General features: G+C 47.4%; 1 protein-coding gene across 1 annotated transcript in view; it reads left to right on the top strand.

Moving 5' to 3' along the window:
• The first annotated feature begins 12,121 nt into the window (after positions 1 to 12,121).
• NDUFS4 (NADH:ubiquinone oxidoreductase subunit S4) overlaps positions 12,122 to 21,151 on the top strand; it is a 189,252-nt gene continuing 180,222 nt past the window's right edge. The window contains exon 1 of the mRNA XM_077285188.1: positions 12,122 to 12,334. Coding sequence (XP_077141303.1) covers positions 12,255 to 12,334 — 80 coding nt within the window. The 5' untranslated portion in view covers positions 12,122 to 12,254. The remainder of the gene's footprint in view (positions 12,335 to 21,151) is intronic.

The following is a 21,151-nucleotide window of genomic DNA, read 5'->3' as shown; positions in this document are numbered from 1 at the left end:
GAACACAGAGCCATTCCAGGATTAGAAGGAGAGAGAGAGAGAGAAAGGCTGCAATATAGGCAGACTTGCAAGAGATTCAATTACAAGCACACTCAGAACTGAAGGAAAAAAAAAAAAAAAAAAAATCTTCAGCAGACTTCTCTTTTCTCTCCTTTCTCTGTCAATTAATTTAACCCTTTTTGGGCCGGTCAAACTGTTATGGTTCTCAATGGCAAGAGAACATAGCCCAGCAAACATAAGAACTAGCTCTTGGAAGGATGGAAACTAAACTGACCATGAACTAAACCTGCCGCACAACTAACAGTAGCCGGGTAGCGTAGCCTGCGTATTATCCCTAGACGCCCAGCGCCGGCCGGAGGACTAACTAATCCTGGCAGAGGAAAATATAGTCCTGGCTCACCTCTAGAGAAATTTCCCCGAAAGGCAGACAGAGGCCCCCACAAATATTGGCGGTGATTTTAGATGAAATGACAAACGTAGTATGAAAATAGGTTTAGCAAAATTGAGGTCCGCTTACTAGATAGCAGGAAGACAGAAAGGGCACTTTCATGGTCAGCTGAAAACCCTATCAAAATACCATCCTGAAATTACTTTAAGACTCTAGTATTAACTCATAACATCAGAGTGGCAATTTCAGATCACAAGAGCTTTCCAGACACAGAAACGAAACTACAGCTGTGAACTGGAACAAAATGCAAAAACAAACAAGGACTAAAGTCAAACTTAGCTGAGAGTTGTCTAGCAGCAGGAACATGCACAGAAAGGCTTCTGATTACAATGTTGACCGGCATGGAAGTGACAGAGGAGCAAGGCTAAATAGCGACTCCCACATCCTGATGGAAACAGGTGAACAGAGAGGATGATGCACACCAGTTCAATTCCACCAGTGGCCACCGGGGGAGCCCAAAATCCAATTTCACAACACATCTCCATAAACCTTGTCGGCAGAGGGAAGCATGAAGTTCTCTAAAATTTCCTGGTAGACGGCTGTGCTGACTTTGGTCTTGATAAAACACAGTGGACCTACACCAGCAGATGACATGGCTGCCCAAACCATCATTGATTTTTGTATTGAACAACTGAAATAAATTAACTTTTTGATGATATTCTAATTTTGTGAGATGCACCTGTATACATTCGAACAAGGAATATTGTGTGCTGGTGCCACTGGACATGAACAATGGCCGAAATACGTTAAGTAGAGGGTAAAGTGCCCTTTACTTGACTGATAGAGAAAATATCTTTTTATGCCACAAAAAAAATGACTTTGTCAAGAAGATTTCTTACAGACCAGACAAAGCATTGGCAGAGATGTTTAGACATGGTGGATTGTTTCTGAGCGCAAACATTTTAGACAGCCACAAATATAATTTCCCTATAACCTAAAGTCCCCACAAAATGTAAAATATTTTATAATTATTATATATATTATTATTTTATATATATATTAAGATGAGAAACATTTGAAGGAAGGAGGAGTGTTTGTTTAAGTGATAAAACATAATACAGAACAATAATACTAAGAATTAGGATTGGCCTGTTGGTTCAGCCTTCAACAACAGTCTCCCATGTGGCCCCTTGGGAAAATTAACTGCCTACCCGTGCCCTTAGGGTACCAGCAGATATAAGACGAAATATGTAAATCAACGGGAGAGACTAAGGCATGACATTGGGTTCGCAAAAGATATGAGCCAATATATTTAATCATTATTAGATATCTAGCATTATTGTAGAACACTTTGGGGACAACTGGTTTTCAAAGCGCCAGGGGTCTTCCTGAATATTTAATCTGTACAGTGACAGGGTAAAAAAAAGATTCTTCTTCCGTAGTCTAGCATTAATGTTTTCCTGTGTAGCTCTTCAATCACATCGCGGCAAACAGAAGACAGGATGATGGTTTCTAGCACAGAGTAGGTCGGGAATGCACAACCAGTAGGCCTAACCACAAACGGCTGTTTTGACCTTAACGGATATCATCAATGTGAATCTGGTTTCTGGCCCAACAGTACGAGATAAAATTTACAGCAGACTTGACTCGCATTGTTTTGAATTAAAGTCATGAATTGAGAAAGCAAATAAAACATTACAACATTTATAAGTGCAATTTAGAAAATATGATCAAGATTGAAAGCCCTCGGAAATGGTTTTGGTTAACGCAAATGCCAAAATGCATTATGAAACCTTACATTTCATTCCATCGTCTCGTGAAAACAACTCTGGAGACCAGAAATATTGTGGCAGTCGTGTAAGCCTAAACAAACAACTGCTTCCTCTACAATATTGGCAGGATTTTACACTGAGAGTGGTCGGGATTGAAAGCATGGATCCTGGCGGGTCGGAGGACTTTGCCATTTAGGAACCGTTGTTTATACAAGTATTCCTTTGGCGGTATACTATTAAGCACATGATGGCGTAGAAAATTGCACGCTCATTTGCTGTGTGTAAAAGCATTAAATTACATCCCGATAACACGGCAGGAACAAATGATGGAATGGTCATTAACCCATTTGACATAGTTTGATGCCTTTGGGTAATATCCGACACCTCACTTATCCTTTCCGTTGTGGCTAGAACATGCCATTTCCTCTACTATGACGGTGTGAACAAATCAAGTCCTTTCCCTGTCAAGTGGCTATAGGTTGGGAAAATCAAATACAATCTTCTCCATTTGGACATGTTACCTCTTCTTTTATCCTTCTACTGAATCAGCCAAGTATTCTGAAGCCTAAACTTAGATGTCATTGAAGTGAACATGACCACATGTGACCTATCTAAACTGAAAACAGTCCTACCCATATGCCTCATATCAGATGCCTTGTTGATCAATCATCTTTTATCACTTTATATAAATGACCTCTTCCAAGCAATAGGGAGGATGGTGGCTGGAAGATAACTCTGCTTCCAGAGCTTTCCAGGTAATCAGGTCAGAACACAAGTGTAAAACAGGAGAATCTTCGATGAGCAGAAACAGTTCAAGACCAGCAGAGCAGACATGAATGAACAAAAGCAGAAGGCCTATGCTGCCCAGAGCTTCTTGTCCCTATGTCTCCGCCATCACCACCGCCACTTGCAGAAATAAACCAGTGATTCTTGGTGAGAGAAGCAGACATTGTAGGAGCAGGTTCTCGAATGACAAGTGACAGTAATGTTCATTCTACTTAATACTTGAAACCCTCATGAAATAACAATGCAACTTTTCTTAAAACTTCGCAGAGCGCAGTGTGACCCGATGACTCTGAAGGGTGGTGACGTCAGTGCTCTTCACAGTCGCCAAGTCTTTTGTAGCGCAGTATAAGCCGGGAGCGACTGCTGCTAAAAGTCTATGGAGTCTCAGAACGAGGCTCCTTAGGCCGGGGTCACACTTGCGAGTGCAATGCGAGAAACTCGCGCGAGTCTCTCACCTTAATACACTGCTGCCGGCACTAGGGATCAGAGCGTTCAGCTACATAGAAATACATGCAGCCGCAAACTCTGATCCCAAGTGCCGGCGGCAGTGTCGGGTATTGAGGCGAGAGACTTGCTCGAGTTTCTCGCATTGCACTTGCAAGTGTGACCCCCGCCTTAGGCTATGTGCACACGTAGTTTTGACCTCTGCAGATTTTTCAGCAGCGGATTTGAGAAATCCGCAGGTAAAAGGCACTGTGTTTTACCTGCGGATTTACCACGGTTTTTACGTGGATTTTGTGTGGATTTCACCTGCGGTTTTACACCTGAGGATTCCTATTATGGAGCAGGTGTAAACCGCTGCGGAATCCGCACAAAGAATTGACATGCTGCTTTTCCGCACGTTTTTTCCGCAGCATGTGCACTGCGGATTGTGTTTTCCATAGATTTACATTGTACTGTAAACGCATGGAAAGGTGCTGCAGATCTGCAGCAAAATTCACAACGTGTGCACATAGCCTTAGGCTTTGAACAGCAGACTTAGGGAAGTCGGGGGAAGCGCTGGAGTATGTCAGACCTGCGTGGGACTTTTCTTTTATAACAAATTGTTGAACGAGGGACAGTGTTTTTATTTCTCACTTTTTATTTTTATTAGGTTTCCATTTGTGGACTACATCGGATTTCCTGGACTGCATCAGACCTGCATGTTTTTTTTCATTCTTTTTTTAAATAAATTGGTAAACCAGGAAAAAAAGTCGGGGAGTGTTTTTTAAAATAAACTTTTCTGGTGTGTGATTTTAACTTTTTAGTATTGGGTTAGTAATGCTGGAGTCTGATAGACACCTTTCCATTACTAACACCAAGCTATGCTAGCTATGTTTTTGGACAATTCACAGTGGAACCCAACCCCAAGCTCCATTACTCTGATAACCACCGCACCAGGGTAATTTGTAAGAGTGAAGGCAAAGTGCTAGAATCGGAACATCTTATGTGAAGCTCCACTTCTGGGGCAGTTACGGGCTGGCATTTTAAGGCTGGGAAGTGCCCAATAACCATGGACTTTTGCAGCCGGATAATATCTGCTCAAAGCTGTCTGCTTTATCTTTGCTGGTTTCATGATATAGGGGAGACCCCACGTCAAGTTTTTTCATTCATTTATTTGGTTAAACAAGCAAAAAAACAGCGGTAGAATAAACTCCATCTGAAAGGCGCTAAAGGGTGCAATTTTAAAATATGTAGAGGGGATGTGAAATGTTATATCTGTAGGATATCTATCTAAAAACATCACAGAAGAAAACCCAGCCTTACCAACACGAGGGCAGATTACCAATGCACTAGCAGGATGCAGCAGACCCCCGTGATAAAGGCGGGGGCAGCACAGGTGCAAAATACTGATGAAGCAGCCACTCACAACCTACCAATTCATGGAGGGGGTAGCTGTGTAGTATTAAAAATGCATTCAGATGAAGCTTGCATAGGACGCCAGTCACACAGATACGTGTGCTGCACAGTGTCCGGCTTACACCCTATTTATGACGCCCGTACTATTAGATCAGGCGGGCTGCCCAGCACTATATCAGTGCACCCCACAAGACAGACGCCCCAATTCACGCAATCAACACTAAAGAGTCTGGCTGCATCCTGCCAAAAATGTGCAAAAAAAGATGAAAAATAATATACTAAATAAATGACTGTGACTGTTGCTAGATTTTGAGTGTGTGATAATTCCCTTTCTTCAACTTTGGTTTAAGAAGGGCTGTGGAGTCGGAGTAATGGAGTTGGAGCCCATTTTGGTGGAGTCGGTGTCATGAAAATTGAGGAGTCGGAGTAGGACGTTTTTCTTACAGACTCCACAGCCCAAGGTTTAACACCATCCTCCACTCCCCGGTGTATTCCTTTGTTGTCTGAGTATATTTTCTGAGTATATTTGTACAATTGGTATTTTCCTTTATCCCTGTTTGTATTACCTTGTTAGTCTGGTTGGTGTATTACGGTACACTACTACTCCTCTCTTCCCTGGGTGGGGGAAGGGGACAGACTGAGGGCGGATTCAGGAGCGGAGGCAAGGTACGTGGCCCCAGTGTCTTCACCATCACAAGTAATGTGGTGAAACGTGGGAGCTAGGGTGCCCCTTGCATTTGGGACAAGGAAGGAGCCCCTGGTCCCGGGACACCCAACAACAGAGTCGTAACAATTGCATCCCCAATACATGCAGGATAACTTATTATCTTGGAAATATCTCTCTAAACTGAATCTGTCACCAGGTTTTTCCACCTACTCCGTGAGGAGCATAATATAGTGACAAAGACTTTGATTCCATCGATGTGTCACTTACTGGGTTGCTTGCTGTAGTTTTGATAAAATCAATACTTAACCAGTAGGAAGATTATCAGCAAAGGACTAGAAAACCTGCTGCCATGTAGTCCTCCATGTTAATGAACCCCCGCCACCACCACTGATAGGCAGAAAGCTGCCTATGCACTGTACACAGAAAACTGCTAATCAGCCATTGGGGTGGGGTTACCCAGAGCTCATGAATACGGAGGATTACTTGGCAGCAGGTTTGCTAGTAAATGATTATAATTATAAGTGATCCTTGTCTACAGTCTAAAATTCTGATATGACGACATCAGCTGCAGTCACTGGGAACTGCAACATGATGATTATTGTCATGAAAAATCTGTATAAGTTTCTTCACCTTGAAAAAAAATAAATCATGGATACTTTAATTTTTTGGGGCACTGGGATTTTTTTTTATATATAGGCATATAAATATATATATATATAAATATATATATATATATCACTCACTAGCCTGATGACACTGTCACTAGCCTGACGCCGCACTCACTAGCCTGATGACGCACTCACTAGCCTGATGACCAAGCTCGGACTGGACCACCGGAGAACCGGAGGATTCTCCGGTGGGCCCAGGCACGGACACCTGCTGTCATACTGGCCAGCAGCTGCCTAGGGCCCCCCCCACACCCTCCTTGAAGACGATACTCTGAAGACTGCTCCAGCGATGCCTGGTCTCGGCGTCTGCAGCTTGTCCTGAATGAGCGGTCACGTGGTACCGCTCATAAAGGTCATGAATATGTGCATATTCATGACATTAATGAGCGGTATCACATGACCGCTCACGCAGGAAGAAGGTGCTGCGTCGGGATTCGGGACAGAGCCAGAGAGATGTCGCCATGGCCGCGCGGTGTGGGACAGGTGAGTATGAGGGACGGGGGGGATGAAGGAGGACATAAGCCGGCGCGCCATGCAAGATGGGAGCGGGGGGGGTGGAGAGATAAGCCAAGCATATAGGGGGGGGGATATGAGCCATGAATACAGGGAGGGGGAATATGAGCCAAGCATACAGAGGGGGAATATGAGCCAAGCATTCGGGGGGGGGGGATATGAACCAAGCATACAGGGGGGGGGAATATGAGCCATGCATACGGGGGGGGGGGGGGAATATAAGCCATGCATTCAGGAGGGGATATGAGCCATGCATTCGGGGGGGATATGAGCCATGCATACAGGAGGGGGAATATGAGCCATGCATACAGGAGGGGGGGGGATGTGAGCCATGCATATGGGATGGGAGGGGGGTGTCATTATGCAGTTTTGAGCATCATGTGGGATCATTATACAGTATGGAGAACTGTGTGTGGCCATTATACAGTATTGAGCATCATGTGTGGCCTTTACACAGTATTGAGCATCATGTGTGGCCGTTATACAGTATAGAGCATCATGTGTGGCCAATGGACATTATACAGTATGGAGCATCATGTGTGGCCGTTATACAGTATGGAGCATCATTTGTGGCCATTATACAGTATTGAGCATCATGTGGGATCATTATACAGTATGGAGAACTGTGTGTGGCCGTTATACAGTATGGAGCACTATGTGTGGCCATTATATAGTGTGGAGCACTGTGTGGCCATTATACAGTATGGACCACTGTGTGGCCATTATACAGTATGGACCACTGTGTGGCCATTATAAATTATGGAGCATCATGTGTGGCCATTATACACTATGGAGCATCATGTGTGGCCACTATACAGTATTGAGCATCATGTGTGGCCATTATACAGTATGGAGAACTGTGTGTGGCCATTATACAGTATGGAGCATCATGTGTGGTGGCCGTTATACAGTATGGAGCATCATGTGTGGCCATTATACAGTATGGAGCACTGTGTGGCCATATTTTTTTTTGTTTACAATCATCTAATATATAAAGCTGTGTGTGTGTGTGTGTGTGTGTGTGTGTGTGTGTGTGTGTGTGTGTGTGTGTGTGTGTGTGTGTGTGTGTGTGTGTGTGTGTGTGTGTGTGTGTCCCCGGGATTGGCATCTGAACCGTCGCAGCTACAGCCACAAAATTTTGCACAGTCACACGTCTGGGCCCCGAGAGCGTCATAGGCTATGTTGTGAGGTGAAATTTTAACCCCGCGCTTTCCAATTCACCAAACAATTTTGCCCCTATCTACATAATGGGGAAAAAGTGAAAGGAAAAGTGTTGGAGGCGTCGCAGCTACAGGCACAAAATTTTGCACAGTCACACGTCTGGACCCCGAGAGCGTCAAAGCTATGTTGTGAGGTGAAATTTTAACCCCGCGCTTTCCAATTCACCAAACAATTTTGCCCCTATCTACATAATGGGGAAAAAATGGAAGGAAAAAAGTGTTGGAGGCAAATTAACAGCTGCCAGATGTGAACAAGGGGGACTTAAAGAATGAGAGCGATGGCGCCAAAGAGTATATACTGTACAGTTGCTAAGGTGGGGCCCCAACATGGGATAATCACCACACCACCACGGGGATATGAACACACACACAAAATGCGCCACACACTACCACGTGCTCGAACACATATACCACCCTCAGCACACATTTCACCACACATACACCAACCTCGCCACATAAAAGTCGAAACACAAAAGTCGCCGCTCAAAACTCTCCACATGCAAAACTCGCCACACGTGCAAAACTCACCTCATGGAAAACTCGCCACACGCAAAACTTGCACACGCGGAAAAATTGCCACATGCACAAAAGTTGCAACACATGCAAAAGTTGCCTCACACAAAACTTGCACATACTCAAAAGGCACCACACATAAAACTTGCCACGCGCAAAACTCGCCATGCGCAAAACTTGCTGCACACAACTTGCTACACTAACCTGTCACATGCAACTCGACACACAAAAAGTTGCTACACGCATGTCGCCACACAAAACTCATCTCACAAAAGTCGCTACATGCATGTCGCCACACGCAACTCAACACACACAACTTGACACACGAAACTCGCCCTAAAACACACACAAGTCTGGTATTATCCTTCAAAAATAAAAATCTGTTTAATAAGCAAACTACAAGAGCAACAAATGTACCATATAGGAATCCGGCAGCTGTCAGTCGCATGACCTGTCTATTATGTGTATGTGTGAGCTAATATATACTGCCAGGGGGTGGGCTTACTGTTGGCTGGGGATTTATCAGGCTGCCAATTTAGCTTACAAATACTGAGGTAAAAATACTGACCAAATAACGTGTGAACGAGGTCTAATACAGGAGGAGATGACATACAGATATATACTATATACAGGAGGAGATGACACACAGGTATATACTATTTACAGGGGAGATGGCACACAGGTATATACTATATAGAGGAGGAGATGACATGCAGGTACATACTACATACAGCAGGAGATGACATACAGGTATATACTATATACAGGAGGAGATGACACACAGGTATATACTATATACAGGAGCAGATTACCTACAGGTATATAGTATATACAGGAGGAGATGACATACAGGTATATGCTATGTATAGGAGGAGATGACATACAGGTATATACTATATACAGGAGGAGATGACACACAGATATATACTATATATAGGTGAGATGACACACAGGTATATACTATATACAGGAGGAGATTACATACAGGTATTTACTATATGTAGGAGATGACATACAGGTATATACTATATACAGGGGACATGAACACACAGCAGGTATATACTATATACAGGGGAGATGACATACAGGTATATACTATATACAGGAGATGACATACAGGTGTATACTATATATAAGGGAGATGACAAACATGTATATACTGAGGTGAAAATGAGAGGTGTGAGGTGAAAATGAAAAGGTGTGAGTGCAAAATGAGAGGAGTGAGGGAAAATAGTGGAGTGATCGGAAAATGACAGATGTGAAGTCGAAATGACAAGTGTTAGGGGGGAATGAGAGGAGTGAGGGGGAAAATAAGAGGAGGGCGAAAATGAGAGTTGTGAGGGAGAAAATGAGAGATGTGAGGGGGAAAATGAAAGATGTGATGGGGAAAATGAGAGGCGTGATGGGAAAATAAGAGAAGTGAGGTGCTATAACTAACCACAGATATTTACTATGCCCAGGCAACGCCGGGCTCTTCAGCTAGTTGGATATAAAACAGTGTGATCAGCAGTGCTAAATGGCTGTGGTTGGGATGTGGATATGGGTGTGATTAGTTGTGAAATGGGTGTGGTCAGAAGCGTGGCCTAAAATTTGCCGCGGCGCACTACGCGCGCGGCAAACTTTATGCCTTCTTCAAAGGTTGGGAGATATGGTACCGCATTTGCCAGATCATGGCAAGTGCCGCAAATCCCATAGGGAATGAATAAGGCCGAACGCACTGTTGCCGTAAGTGATCCGTTACGCGGCAGATGCAGAAAAACTGTCGGATCTGCTGCAAAAGGCGACTTTCACATCAGCGATTCTTGCCAAAGTCACTGCCGATAGTGTCATACTCAACAATGGGGGAGGCAGCACTAAAAGTTCCTAGGGCAGCAGAAACTCTAAATACGGCCCTGGGGGGCTACATTATATTCTGTGGGGGGACTGCATTATACTCATGGTACTACATTATATTATGGGGGGCTACATCATACTATATGAGGGGGCTACAGTATACTCTATGGGGGGGCTGCATTATATTCTGTGGTGGAACTGCATTCTCTCAGGGGACATTATATTCTGTGGTGGGTTGCATTATACTATATGACGGGGGCTGCATTATGCCCTATGGGGATGCTACATTATATTCTATGGTGGGGACTGCGTCATACCTGAAGGGGTTGCATTATATTTTGTGGGGGGCTGCATTATATTCTACTAGATTGTGGCCCGATTCTAACGCATCGGGTATTCTAGAATATGCATGTCCTCGTAGTATATGGACAATGATGATTCCAGAATTCGCGGCAGACTGTGCCCGTCACTGATTGGTCGAGGCAACCTTTATGACATCATCGTCGCCATGGCAACCATTATGACATCTACGGCGATACTGTGCCCGTCGCTGATTGGTCGAGGCCCAGGCGGCCTCGACCAATCAGAGACGCGGGATTTCCAGGACAGACAGAAAAACCCTTAGACAATTATAGATGAGAAGAGACTGCATTATATTTTATGAGTGGGCTACCCCAACCCTTTCTACATAATTAAGACGTGAACTACCTTATATTATACCCTGATATTAGCGCTTTTTATCGCACAAATGGTGGTCTTGTATTTATTTCTATGTAGCTACATAGGGGGCCCCAAGAATGATTTTCTCTGGTGGGCCCAAGGTGCTCCAGTCCGACGCTGCTGATGACGCACTCACTAGCCTGATCACACACTCACTAGCTTCACGCCGGCAGTTCCGTACAGATGGGCTCTGCCTCTCAGCCTCCGCTCTGCCTCTCAGCCTCCGCGCTGCCTCTCAGCCTCCGCGCTGCCTCTCAGCCTCCGCGCTGCCTCTCAGCCTCCGCGCTGCCTCTCAGCCTCCGCGCTGCCTCTCAGCCTCCGCGCTGCCTCTCAGCCTCCGCTCTGCCTCCGCTCTGCCTCTCAGCCTCCGCTCTGCCTCTCAGCCTCCGCTCTGCCTCTCTGCCTCCGCTCTGCCTCTCTGCCTCCGCTCTGCCTCTCTGCCTCCGCTCTGCCTCTCTGCCTCCGCTCTGCCTCTCTGCCTCCGCTCTGCCTCTCAGCCTCCGCTCTGCCTCTCAGCCTCCGCTCTGCCTCTCAGCCTCCGCTCTGCCTCTCAGCCTCCGCTCTGCCTCTCAGCCTCCGCTCTGCCTGTCAGCCTCCGCTCTGCCTGTCAGCCTCCGCGCTGCCTCTCTGCCTCCGCTCTGCCTGTCAGCCTCCGCTCTGCCTCTCTGCCTCCGCTCTGCCTGTCAGCCTCCGCTCTGCCTCTCAGCCTCCGCTCTGCCTCTGCGCTGCCTCTCTGCCTCCGCTCTGCCTCTCAGCCTCCGCTCTGCCTCTCAGCCTCCGCTCTGCCTCTCAGGCTCCGCTCTGCCTCCGCTCTGCCTCTCAGCCTCCGCGCTGCCTCTCAGCCTCCGCTCTGCCTCTCAGCCTCCGCGCTGCCTCTCTGCCTCCGCTCTGCCTGTCAGCCTCCGCTCTGCCTCTCAGCCTCCGCTCTGCCTCTGCGCTGCCTCTCTGCCTCCGCTCTGCCTCTCAGCCTCCGCTCTGCCTCTCAGCCTCCGCTCTGCCTGTCAGCCTCCGCTCTGCCTCTCTGCCTCCGCCCTGTCTCTCTGCCTCCGCTCTGCCTCTCTGCCTCCGCTCTGCCTCTCAGCCTCCGCGCTGCCTCTCAGCCTCCGCTCTGCCTCTCTGCCTCCGCCCTGTCTCTCAGCCTCCGCTCTGCCTGTCAGCCTCCGCTCTGCCTCTCTGCCTCCGCTCTGCCTGTCAGCCGTGCGCGGCGCGCGCTGCTCCTCCAGTTCGGACTGCTGCAGAGCAGCGGAGGACGCTAGCCGTGACGTCACCGCGTTCTCTTTCGCCCTTCTGCGCTTTGTCCCTCGGCTGTTACCGTAGCTCTGTTCCACAAGCAATATGGCGGCCTCAATGTCACCGGCGCTTAGACAAGTGTTGTGGGTTAGGAGAGCAGCGACGGCCATTGTTCCCCCGAGCAGGTAACGGAGCGCTGCCAGTGTGTCAGCCGCTGTGATGTGGGGGGCTGCGGGGTATGTGTGGCGGTGTCCTCGGGCTGTGTGCCCTGCACTGACAGGCTGGATGGAGCCTTGGTATTGGCAGTATGCAGTGCACACTTATTAGATTCTGCCCACACTAAGTCACTTGTAGTAATGTCATAGTGGTGGTCGTGATCACATTGTGCCCTGTGGGGGCTCCGTACAGTGAGATGGTGTGAGGGGCCCCGTATGGCGATACATATGTGTATTACACGGCACGTAGTCCGCACCGCGGGGGACTGTCCTGTGTGACCACATTACAGCTGGAGTCCTCCAGTAACAATGGTCAGTAATGGTTTCATGGGCCGGGTCTGCCGCCCCTCCGCAGGCCGTATGTGCCCCTCCGCGGGCTGTATGTGCCCCTCCGCGGGCTGTATGTGCCCCCATTTTTTTCTTTACACCGTTGGAGTGGTGCTTTTAATGTAAGGTACCTGCCCCTAGCCTTACACTTACCTGCCGCCTCCTTCACCTTCTGTCTCCGCTGCTCCCGTTGGTCTTCGGCAGTTTGTGACGGGCCGGATCACTCCAGCCGGAGGTCACTGCTCAGAACAAGTCTATAAGCCCCTCGTTCTGGCGCTCATAGACTTACATTGAGAGCTTGTGACATAACTTCTGACTTCCGGACAGTCATAAGATGGCGCCGAAAAAAGGTGAAGACACCGGGGAAAGAGTATAAGACTACGGTCAGGGACCTTACACTAGAAGCGCCACTCCAGCACTGAAAAGGGAAAAAAAAGCTGCAGTGATGCATTAAAAATTCCACTCCGTTGTCAAGAATGAGGGGATTTTTTTATTTTAAGGAGCGCCACATCCCAGCTCTGCCTAATTTGTGTAAGTTTGATGAAAATGCCAGAAGTCTCAATTTTTCCCAGATTTCTACGACCTTTTTCTTTTCCTGTATTGTTTCTTGAAGTGTTTTAAAGGGAATCTGTCACCCCAAAATTGGCCTATAAGCTAAGCCCACCGGCATTAGGGGCTTATCTACAGCATTCTGTAATGTTGTAGATAAGCCCCCAATGTATCCTGAAAGAGAAGAAAAACAGGTTACGGTATATTATACTCACCCAGGGGCGGTCTCGGTCCAATTGGCTTCGCGGTCCAGGTCCAGCGCCTCCCATCTTCATACGATGACGTCCTCTTCTTTTCTTCCTGTCGTGGCTCCGGCGCAGGCGTACTTTGTCTGTCCTGTTGAGGGCCAAGCAAACTACTGCAGTGCGCAGGCGCTGGACCTCTATGACCTTGCTCGACGTCTGCGCACTGCAGTACTTTTGCTGCCCTCAACAGGGCAGGTATAGTACGCCTGCGCCTGAGCTGCGACAGGAAGAGAAGAAGAGGACGACATCATCTACAGTATTACAGAATGCTGTAGCTATTAAGCCCCTGATGCCTGTGGCCTTAGCTTATAGGCGAATTTTGGGGTGACAGATTCCCTTTAAGTTTGTGTGCACTGGCTGGAGCTTGCCGGAAAAAGTGCCACATATCTGCCACAAAAAAAAAAATCATAATGCACAGTTAAAAATAACACTGCGGTGCACATATCCAGTCTCTTTCTATTTTAACTGCCTCATTATTTGGAAACTGTGAATGGGATAAAAGTGACCTGCTCTTTTTTCAGGGCGGCTTCTGCTAGGTAGTCACTTGCTAGTTTAAATCATAGAAAAAAATGACGCTGGCACAAAAATGACATCACAACCACTGAACTGAACACCTGAATTGCAAAGTGGTTTTTCATGTGGTTTTGAAAGAACAGAAACAAAACTGTGTGCACATACCTTAGCCCCTGATCTGGACTCTGTCCATATGTGGACTTGTGCACACTGAATGTCCCAGCCCAAAAATCTGCTGCGCGTGTCCCCCATGGGAACATTGATTCAGAATTCAGCAATGTTCCCTCAGCAGCTTTCACTCCCCCATCTCTCTAGTATAATATGCCCGCAGCGCTAGAGTAGTGCCATTCAAACGGTCACCCATCTCTCCAGTCCTCCTGAACGGTGTCCCTCTCTCCAGTCCTCCTGGGCGGTGCCTGCCTCTCTCCGGTCCTCCTGGGCGGCGCCTCTCTCCGGTCCTCCTGGGCGGCGCCTCTCTCCGGTCCTCCTGGGCGGCGCCTCTCTCCGGTCCTCCTGGGCGGCGCCTCTCTCCGGTCCTCCTGGGCGGCGCCTCTCTCCCCGGTCCTCCTGGGCGGCGTCCCTCTCTCTCCGGTCCTCCTGGGCGGCGTCCCTCTCTCTCCGGTCCTTCTGGGCGGCGCCCCTCTCTCTCCGGTCCTCCTGGGCGGCGCCCCTCTCTCTCCGGTCCTCCTGGGCGGCGCCCCTCTCTCTCCGGTCCTCCTGGGCGGCGCCCCTCTCTCTCCGGTCCTCCTGGGCGGCGCCCCCCTCTCTCTCCGGTCCTCCTGGGCGGCGCCCCCCTCTCTCTCCGGTCCTCCTGGGCGGCGCCCCTCTCTCTCCGGTCCTCCTGGGCGGCGCCCCTCTCTCTCCGGTCCTCCTGGGCGGCGCCCCTCTCTCTCCGGTCCTCCTGGGCGGCGCCCCTCTCTCTCCGGTCCTCCTGGGCGGCGCCCCTCTCTCTCCGGTCCTCCTGGGCGGCGCCCCTCTCTCTCCGGTCCTCCTGGGCGGCGCCCCTCTCTCTCCGGTCCTCCTGGGCGGCGCCCCTCTCTCTCCGGTCCTCCTGGGCGGCGCCCCTCTCTCTCCGGTCCTCCTGGGCGGCGCCCCTCTCTCTCCGGTCCTCCTGGGCGGCGCCCCTCTCTCTCCGGTCCTCCTGGGCGGCGCCCCTCTCTCTCCGGTCCTCCTGGGCGGCGCCCCTCTCTCTCCGGTCCTCCTGGGCGGCGCCCCTCTCTCTCTCCGGTCCTCCTGGGCGGCGCCCCTCTCTCTCTCCGGTCCTCCTGGGCGGCGCCTCTCTCTCCGGTCCTCCTGGGCGGCGCCTTTCTCTCTCTCTCCGGTCCTCCTGGGCGGCGCCTCTCCAGTCCTCCTGATCGGCACATGTGGAGTCTCAGCGAATCAGACAGGTTGTTTCTTTTGCCACGATTCTCCATTGTACACTGCACGTGTTCTTGGAAGGTCCAATATTTTCCTTTCCCTTTAATATCAAGCTTATATCTTCCTGTATTAGTCAGTCATGTTTGGTTCTGACAGCATGAATGAGGGATAACTGGCTGAAAAGTTTATCATCATCGGACCCTCCTGACTGATGGGTTCATATGAACGGCCTTTTTTTCAGTTTTTCAGTTCATCAATTGTAAAAATTCAGTTACCAAAAAGTTAACCCTTTATGGAGATTGCTTGGAAAAGTTTATAAACATTTTTATTAAAAACCTTTCACTGAAAACAGGTGTTAGAATTGGGCTCATATTATGGTATTCTGTAGTTTGGACTTGGGGTCTTCAGGCCTCACAGCATAGTTTAGAGGACTCTTTGGGTTGTCAAGCTTTGGAGGAATTTTTTTATTTTTTTGTTTCATGTAATTGAGGCTAAAATCATTTTTGCAATTGGATATAAAAAAAAATTTGCACTGCTTGCCTTCCATATATTATACCTGTTTGGCTTGTTCTCTTTCGGACTGCAGGGTCATCGGCTCTCCCGGAGATAAGCTGCCGGCAGACATGTCTGGCAGTGGCTCGCTTGTAGAGAACACAGGAACGCTCGGTGAGCTAATGCCTTGTGTATCGGAGAGACAGCTGCTAGCCGAATGATTAGCCGACAGCCATCTCATGTGTATGGTGGACATATTTGTGTAGGTCATAACATTAGCTTAGTGTCATGGCAAGAGTTTTTTCTCTTTGGCTTTACTGTTTTTCTTGTGAATGTTTATGAAGTTTTGCCCCACCCTGAAAACAAGGAGATTTAACTTGCAACCTTGGTCATGATAGAAGGGCACTTGTGTAGTTTTGGAAATAATTGGATTGTATGTTTGCTGCTTGTACATTTCAATTAATGTTTTTGGGGGATTTTCATAAGACCAAAATATACAGTAAAGGCAAAATAAATGGACCAAAAAATGACAGCAAGCAGCCCTAAGTTTTACAGCGGAAATCCAAAATAGTCAGGAAACTTTACCTTTAAACAAAACCACGATATAAAGAGTTGTAGCACTCGGGTCCAGGAGAGCGGAAAGTAAGATAATGAACTGAGGATGAAAGAAGGATGAGATTTTGATCAAGATGGCCGAGGATTTGGGCCACCACATTACTGAGGACATCTATGAGGGGTAAGCTGAGAAGGGACTTTTTTAAGGTTACCCCAGGGGATCAGTAGTTGGAAGGAGCTTGATTTGAATGAGAATTACTTTGCCATTTTCTGTTCCCGTGTTCTGTATAACAATATACAGTAATTTTCAGTAGAGGCGCGTGTTGCTGTACCTCATGCAGCTGGTAACTTCTCATGGCTTGAAGACCGAAGTTGGGGAACACTGGTGTAGTTCATAAGTTAGACCCCACCGATCACCAGAGGAAATGATATTCAAAGTCTGTGACCGGCGACCTCTGTGCTCTGCTGACATCGGCTCTCCTATAGACGATGTATAGAGCAGCGTACTTGTTCGGACTCTTCACTAAGCTCTTCAGTGCTGTGGCCCCTGGAGATTGAGGGACACAGCAATATAACATCACCTGTCCAGAAGATAAATCATGATTTGTTTTATTTTCTGAAATACTTCAGTAGCCAAATTGAACTGTTGATGCCTTAATGGTGAATTTGGGTCCATTTCATTGAATAGGAGATTTGAGTTGGGGGGCATGGAGTACAGCACCCAGAATTCTAGTGATCATTAGCGGGTCGCTGTAGTCCACTGTTTGGATCATTTTTAGTGATGAGCGATTGCACTCATATAAGGTGTTATCTGAGCATGCTCGGGTGCTAACAGAGTCTTCGGCGTGCTTGAATACTATGTTCGACTCCCCGCAGCTGCCTGTCTCACCACTGTTCGACAGCCGCAAAACATGCAGGGATTCCCTGTCTGGTGGGCAGTATCTGCATGTGTCGTGGCTGCCGATGAGCTGTGAGACATACCAGCCGCAGGGGCTTAAATATATTTTTCAAGCACGCCTATGTCACTCCGTTAGCACCCGAGCATGCTCAGATAACATCTTATCCGAGCACTTCCGGTCATCACTAACTTTTGTATGATTCAGCCAGCAAAGTATCATGGCTTCTATTTTGAACAGTAGTCGTGATGTGAGGTTTTATACAACCTTAGTCGCAGCACTACTAATATATCATAGATTGCATTTAAAGGGTCGACTCAACTTCGCAATTGAGTAAAAGTGCTTAGTGCTTGTAAAAGCTAGCAACCAGCGTATCCACATATATATATTGATATTTTATTGAAGGGTTTTTTTTGTCTTTTTTTCTAATATAATACAGTGGCAGCTTCCAAGCAGAAGCCACCAGCTTCAATTTCCCTGCACTTTTCTGATGGCGCCTCTAGTAGGAGAGTGGAAGAGCGCACCATCGCTTTTTGGCCAAGGGCTAGCTCATTCAGGAGCACACGGTCCACTTGCATGCAGGAAGCTGGCAGGCCGGGGTGCACTGGGCTCCTGAACAGATCATTAAAATTACCCATTCATTCAGATTGATTTATCTGATATGTTTCTAAAATTTAAAGTGTGAAGCTCGCCGATATTGGCAATATCCAGTCTCATTCGAAAAGTAATTTTCATAATTTTGAAAAAAAATAATTTAGTTATGTCTTGTTGTTGTATTTTGACCTTTCCAAGATCAGGAATGTAAAAAAAAAATGCTGAAAAAAATCCCCCGAAAATGAATATTTATCATCCCACCCCCACAATTGTTGGGTCATTGCGCCCAGTATGTTGTGTAATGAGGCCTGATGATGCGGCTGCACAATAAAACTGTCACTCGCCTCGCCCCCCCAGGTTACTGTAATTGTACGTGGAAGAGCCAAATTAGATGCATAAATCATGTGTTTACATATTTGGTAATTGTATTTGAAGGGTTGCAGTAAAGAAGACCAGAGTACGTTCCGCCTGTAAAAAGTATTCGCTTGCCCTTGGACGTATTTTGTTTGGTTGTGTAACCACTTTGTATCACAGAAAAGGACACATTCATGTTTTTGTGATGGGGAAATCTGACTGTGTCTTCTCAAGTCACAATGTTTTACATCATAAAATGCCAAACACAAAACCTCTGACAGCTGCGGAGATATTGGGAGTCACATAGCCAACTGCAGACGGCACCTTATTAGTCCTGCGCCATCATTATACAGGTATGGCGGTAGAGTAAACCAAGGTAGCGAGACTCCTCCCGTTTCATCAGTAGCTCTACCAATCCTCCATGATTTGGCCTTCATTCAGACCTCAGTTTTTCACACACTTCTTCTATTTGTATTTTTCATGGATAGAACTCGCACCCATTATTGTCTGAGGCTGTTCACACCAGAGCTGTGGAGTCAGTCTGTGTCCATTTTGATGGAGTTGGTGTAAAATAAACAGACTCCGAATTTGAATAATTTGGAAAAGTTAGGAAATGTCCTATAAATGTCTGCTCTGTTCCTGATCTAAGGATCTAGGCCTTTAGTTGAGATGAATCTGTGTTACACTTTATGCACATGCTCAGTAGTGACCAGTGCTGGGGAGTCGGAGTTGAGGTGAATCTGTGCTGCACTTTATGCACATGCTCAGTAGTGACCAGTGCTGGGGAGTCGGAGTTGAGGTGAATCTGTGCTGCACTTTATGCACATGCTCAGTAGTGACCACTGCTGGGGAGTTGGAGTCGGAGGTTTCTCTTACTGACTCCACAGCCCTGGTTCACACGTCTGTGCATTTTTGTGCACTGAATGGTCTGTACCAAATAGAGACATGTACAATTTTTGATAAGTCACAGATAAAACTCGCCTGTGAGTCAGTGAACAAATCAGACAGCACTCAGATGACATCTGTATACATCTTTTTTTCACTGAGGGTTTGCTAAGCAATTCATCAGAAACCTCCATAGTTTTTTTTTTTCTTGCATAACAGAAAAACTTTTAAAACTCTAAGGTTTAAAGGTTACACTGACGAAAATCGTACCTTTTTTTTTTTTTGAGTATGAGAATAATAATAATAATATTTATTTATATAGCGCCAACATACTCCGCAGCGCTTTACAGTTTAACAGTTTCAAACACAACAGTCATAAGTAACAACGTTAACAATACAATAATTAAAGCAAAATAAAGACGACCCTGCTCGTGAGAGCTTACAATCTACAATGAGGTGGGGGAGATACAAAGTACAGGTGTGTATTTACAATGATGTATTTACAATGATGGTCCAGCCATCTTCAGGGGTGGGGGGATAGATGGAAGTACTGAATGGGCTACACACAAACATAAAATGACTTTGATTAGTGAACGTGATAGGCCGCTCTGAACAAATGTGTTTTGAGCGAGCGCCTAAAACTATGCAAGATGTGGATGGTCCTAATATCTTGGGGTAGAGCATTCCAGAGGATTGGCGCAGCACGGGAGGTGTTGGAGTCGGGAGTGGGAGGTACAGATCAGTGCAGAGGTTAGTCGAAAGTCATTTGCAGAGCGCAAAGGTCGGTTAGGCCGATAGACAGAAATGAGGGAGGAGATGTATGGGGGTGCCGCACTGTGGAGAGCTTTGTGGGTGAGAACAAGTACTTTGAATTGTATCCTGTAATGAATGGGCAGCCAGTGTAACGACTGGCGAAGAGCGGACGCGTCCAAGTATTGATTAGCCAGATGGACAACCCTGGCTGCTGCATTAAGGATAGACTGGAGAGGGGAAGGTCGAGTGAGGGGGAGGCCAATTAATAGAGCATTACAGTAGTCCAGGCGGGAGTTGATCAGGGCGACAGTGAGGGTTTTTGTTGTCTCCATGGTAAGAAAAGGGTGGATTCTAGAGATGTTCTTTAGGTTTAAGCTGCACGAGCGGGCAAGAGATTGTATATGGGAGGTGAAGGAGAGATTGGAATCAAACATAACACCCAGACAGCACGCCTGCTGCCGGGGTGTTATTATGGTGCCACCCACGGAGAGGGAAATGTCAGATTTAGGGAGGTTAGTAGATGGCGGGAGCAGAAGTAGTTCAGTTTTGGAGAGGTTGAGTTTCAGATAGAGAGCGGACATGATGTCGGACACTGCGGACAGTCAGTCAGTGGCGTTCTGTAGTACAGCGGGGGTTAAGGTCAGGGGATGACGTGTATAGTTGTCATCAGCATAAAGATGGTACTGAAAGCCAAATCTGCTGATGGTCTGTCCAATTGGGGCCGTGTAGAGGGAGAAGAGAAGGGGGCCAAGGACTGAGCCCTGAGGTACCCCAACAGTGAGAGGAAGAGGAGATGATGTGGAACCAGAGAATAGAACACTGAAGAAGCGGTCAGAAAGGTAGGAGGAGAACCAGGAGAGAGCAGTGTCCTTAATGCCTAGTGACTGGAGCCTAGAGAGTAGGAGAAGGTGGTCAACAGTGTCAAAAGCTGCAGAAAGGTTGAGAAGAATGAGCAGAGAGTGGTCACCGTTACGTTTTGCTGTCAGAAGGTCATTGGTCACTTTGATGAGTGCAGTTTCTGTCGAATGTAGGGGACGGAAACCGGACTGTGAAGGGTCTAGGAAGGAGTGAGTGGAGAGGTAACAGGTAAGGCGGGAGTAGATCAGGCGCTCCAAGAGTTTAGAGATGAAGGGGAGATTGGAGACTGGTCTGTAGTTGTTTGTGCAGGATGGGTCGAGAGCGGGTTTCTTTAGTAATGGAGTAATGATAGTGTTTGAAGGAGGAGGGGAAAATGCCAGAGGAGAGGGACAGAAAACTCACTGATG

The sequence above is a fragment of the Ranitomeya variabilis genome, chromosome 1 (genome assembly GCF_051348905.1).
Source record: "Ranitomeya variabilis isolate aRanVar5 chromosome 1, aRanVar5.hap1, whole genome shotgun sequence".
Classification (NCBI taxonomy): Eukaryota; Metazoa; Chordata; class Amphibia; order Anura; family Dendrobatidae; genus Ranitomeya; species Ranitomeya variabilis.
Note: the sequence above shows the minus strand (reverse complement) of the source record. Positions and strands in the feature narration are given on the sequence as shown.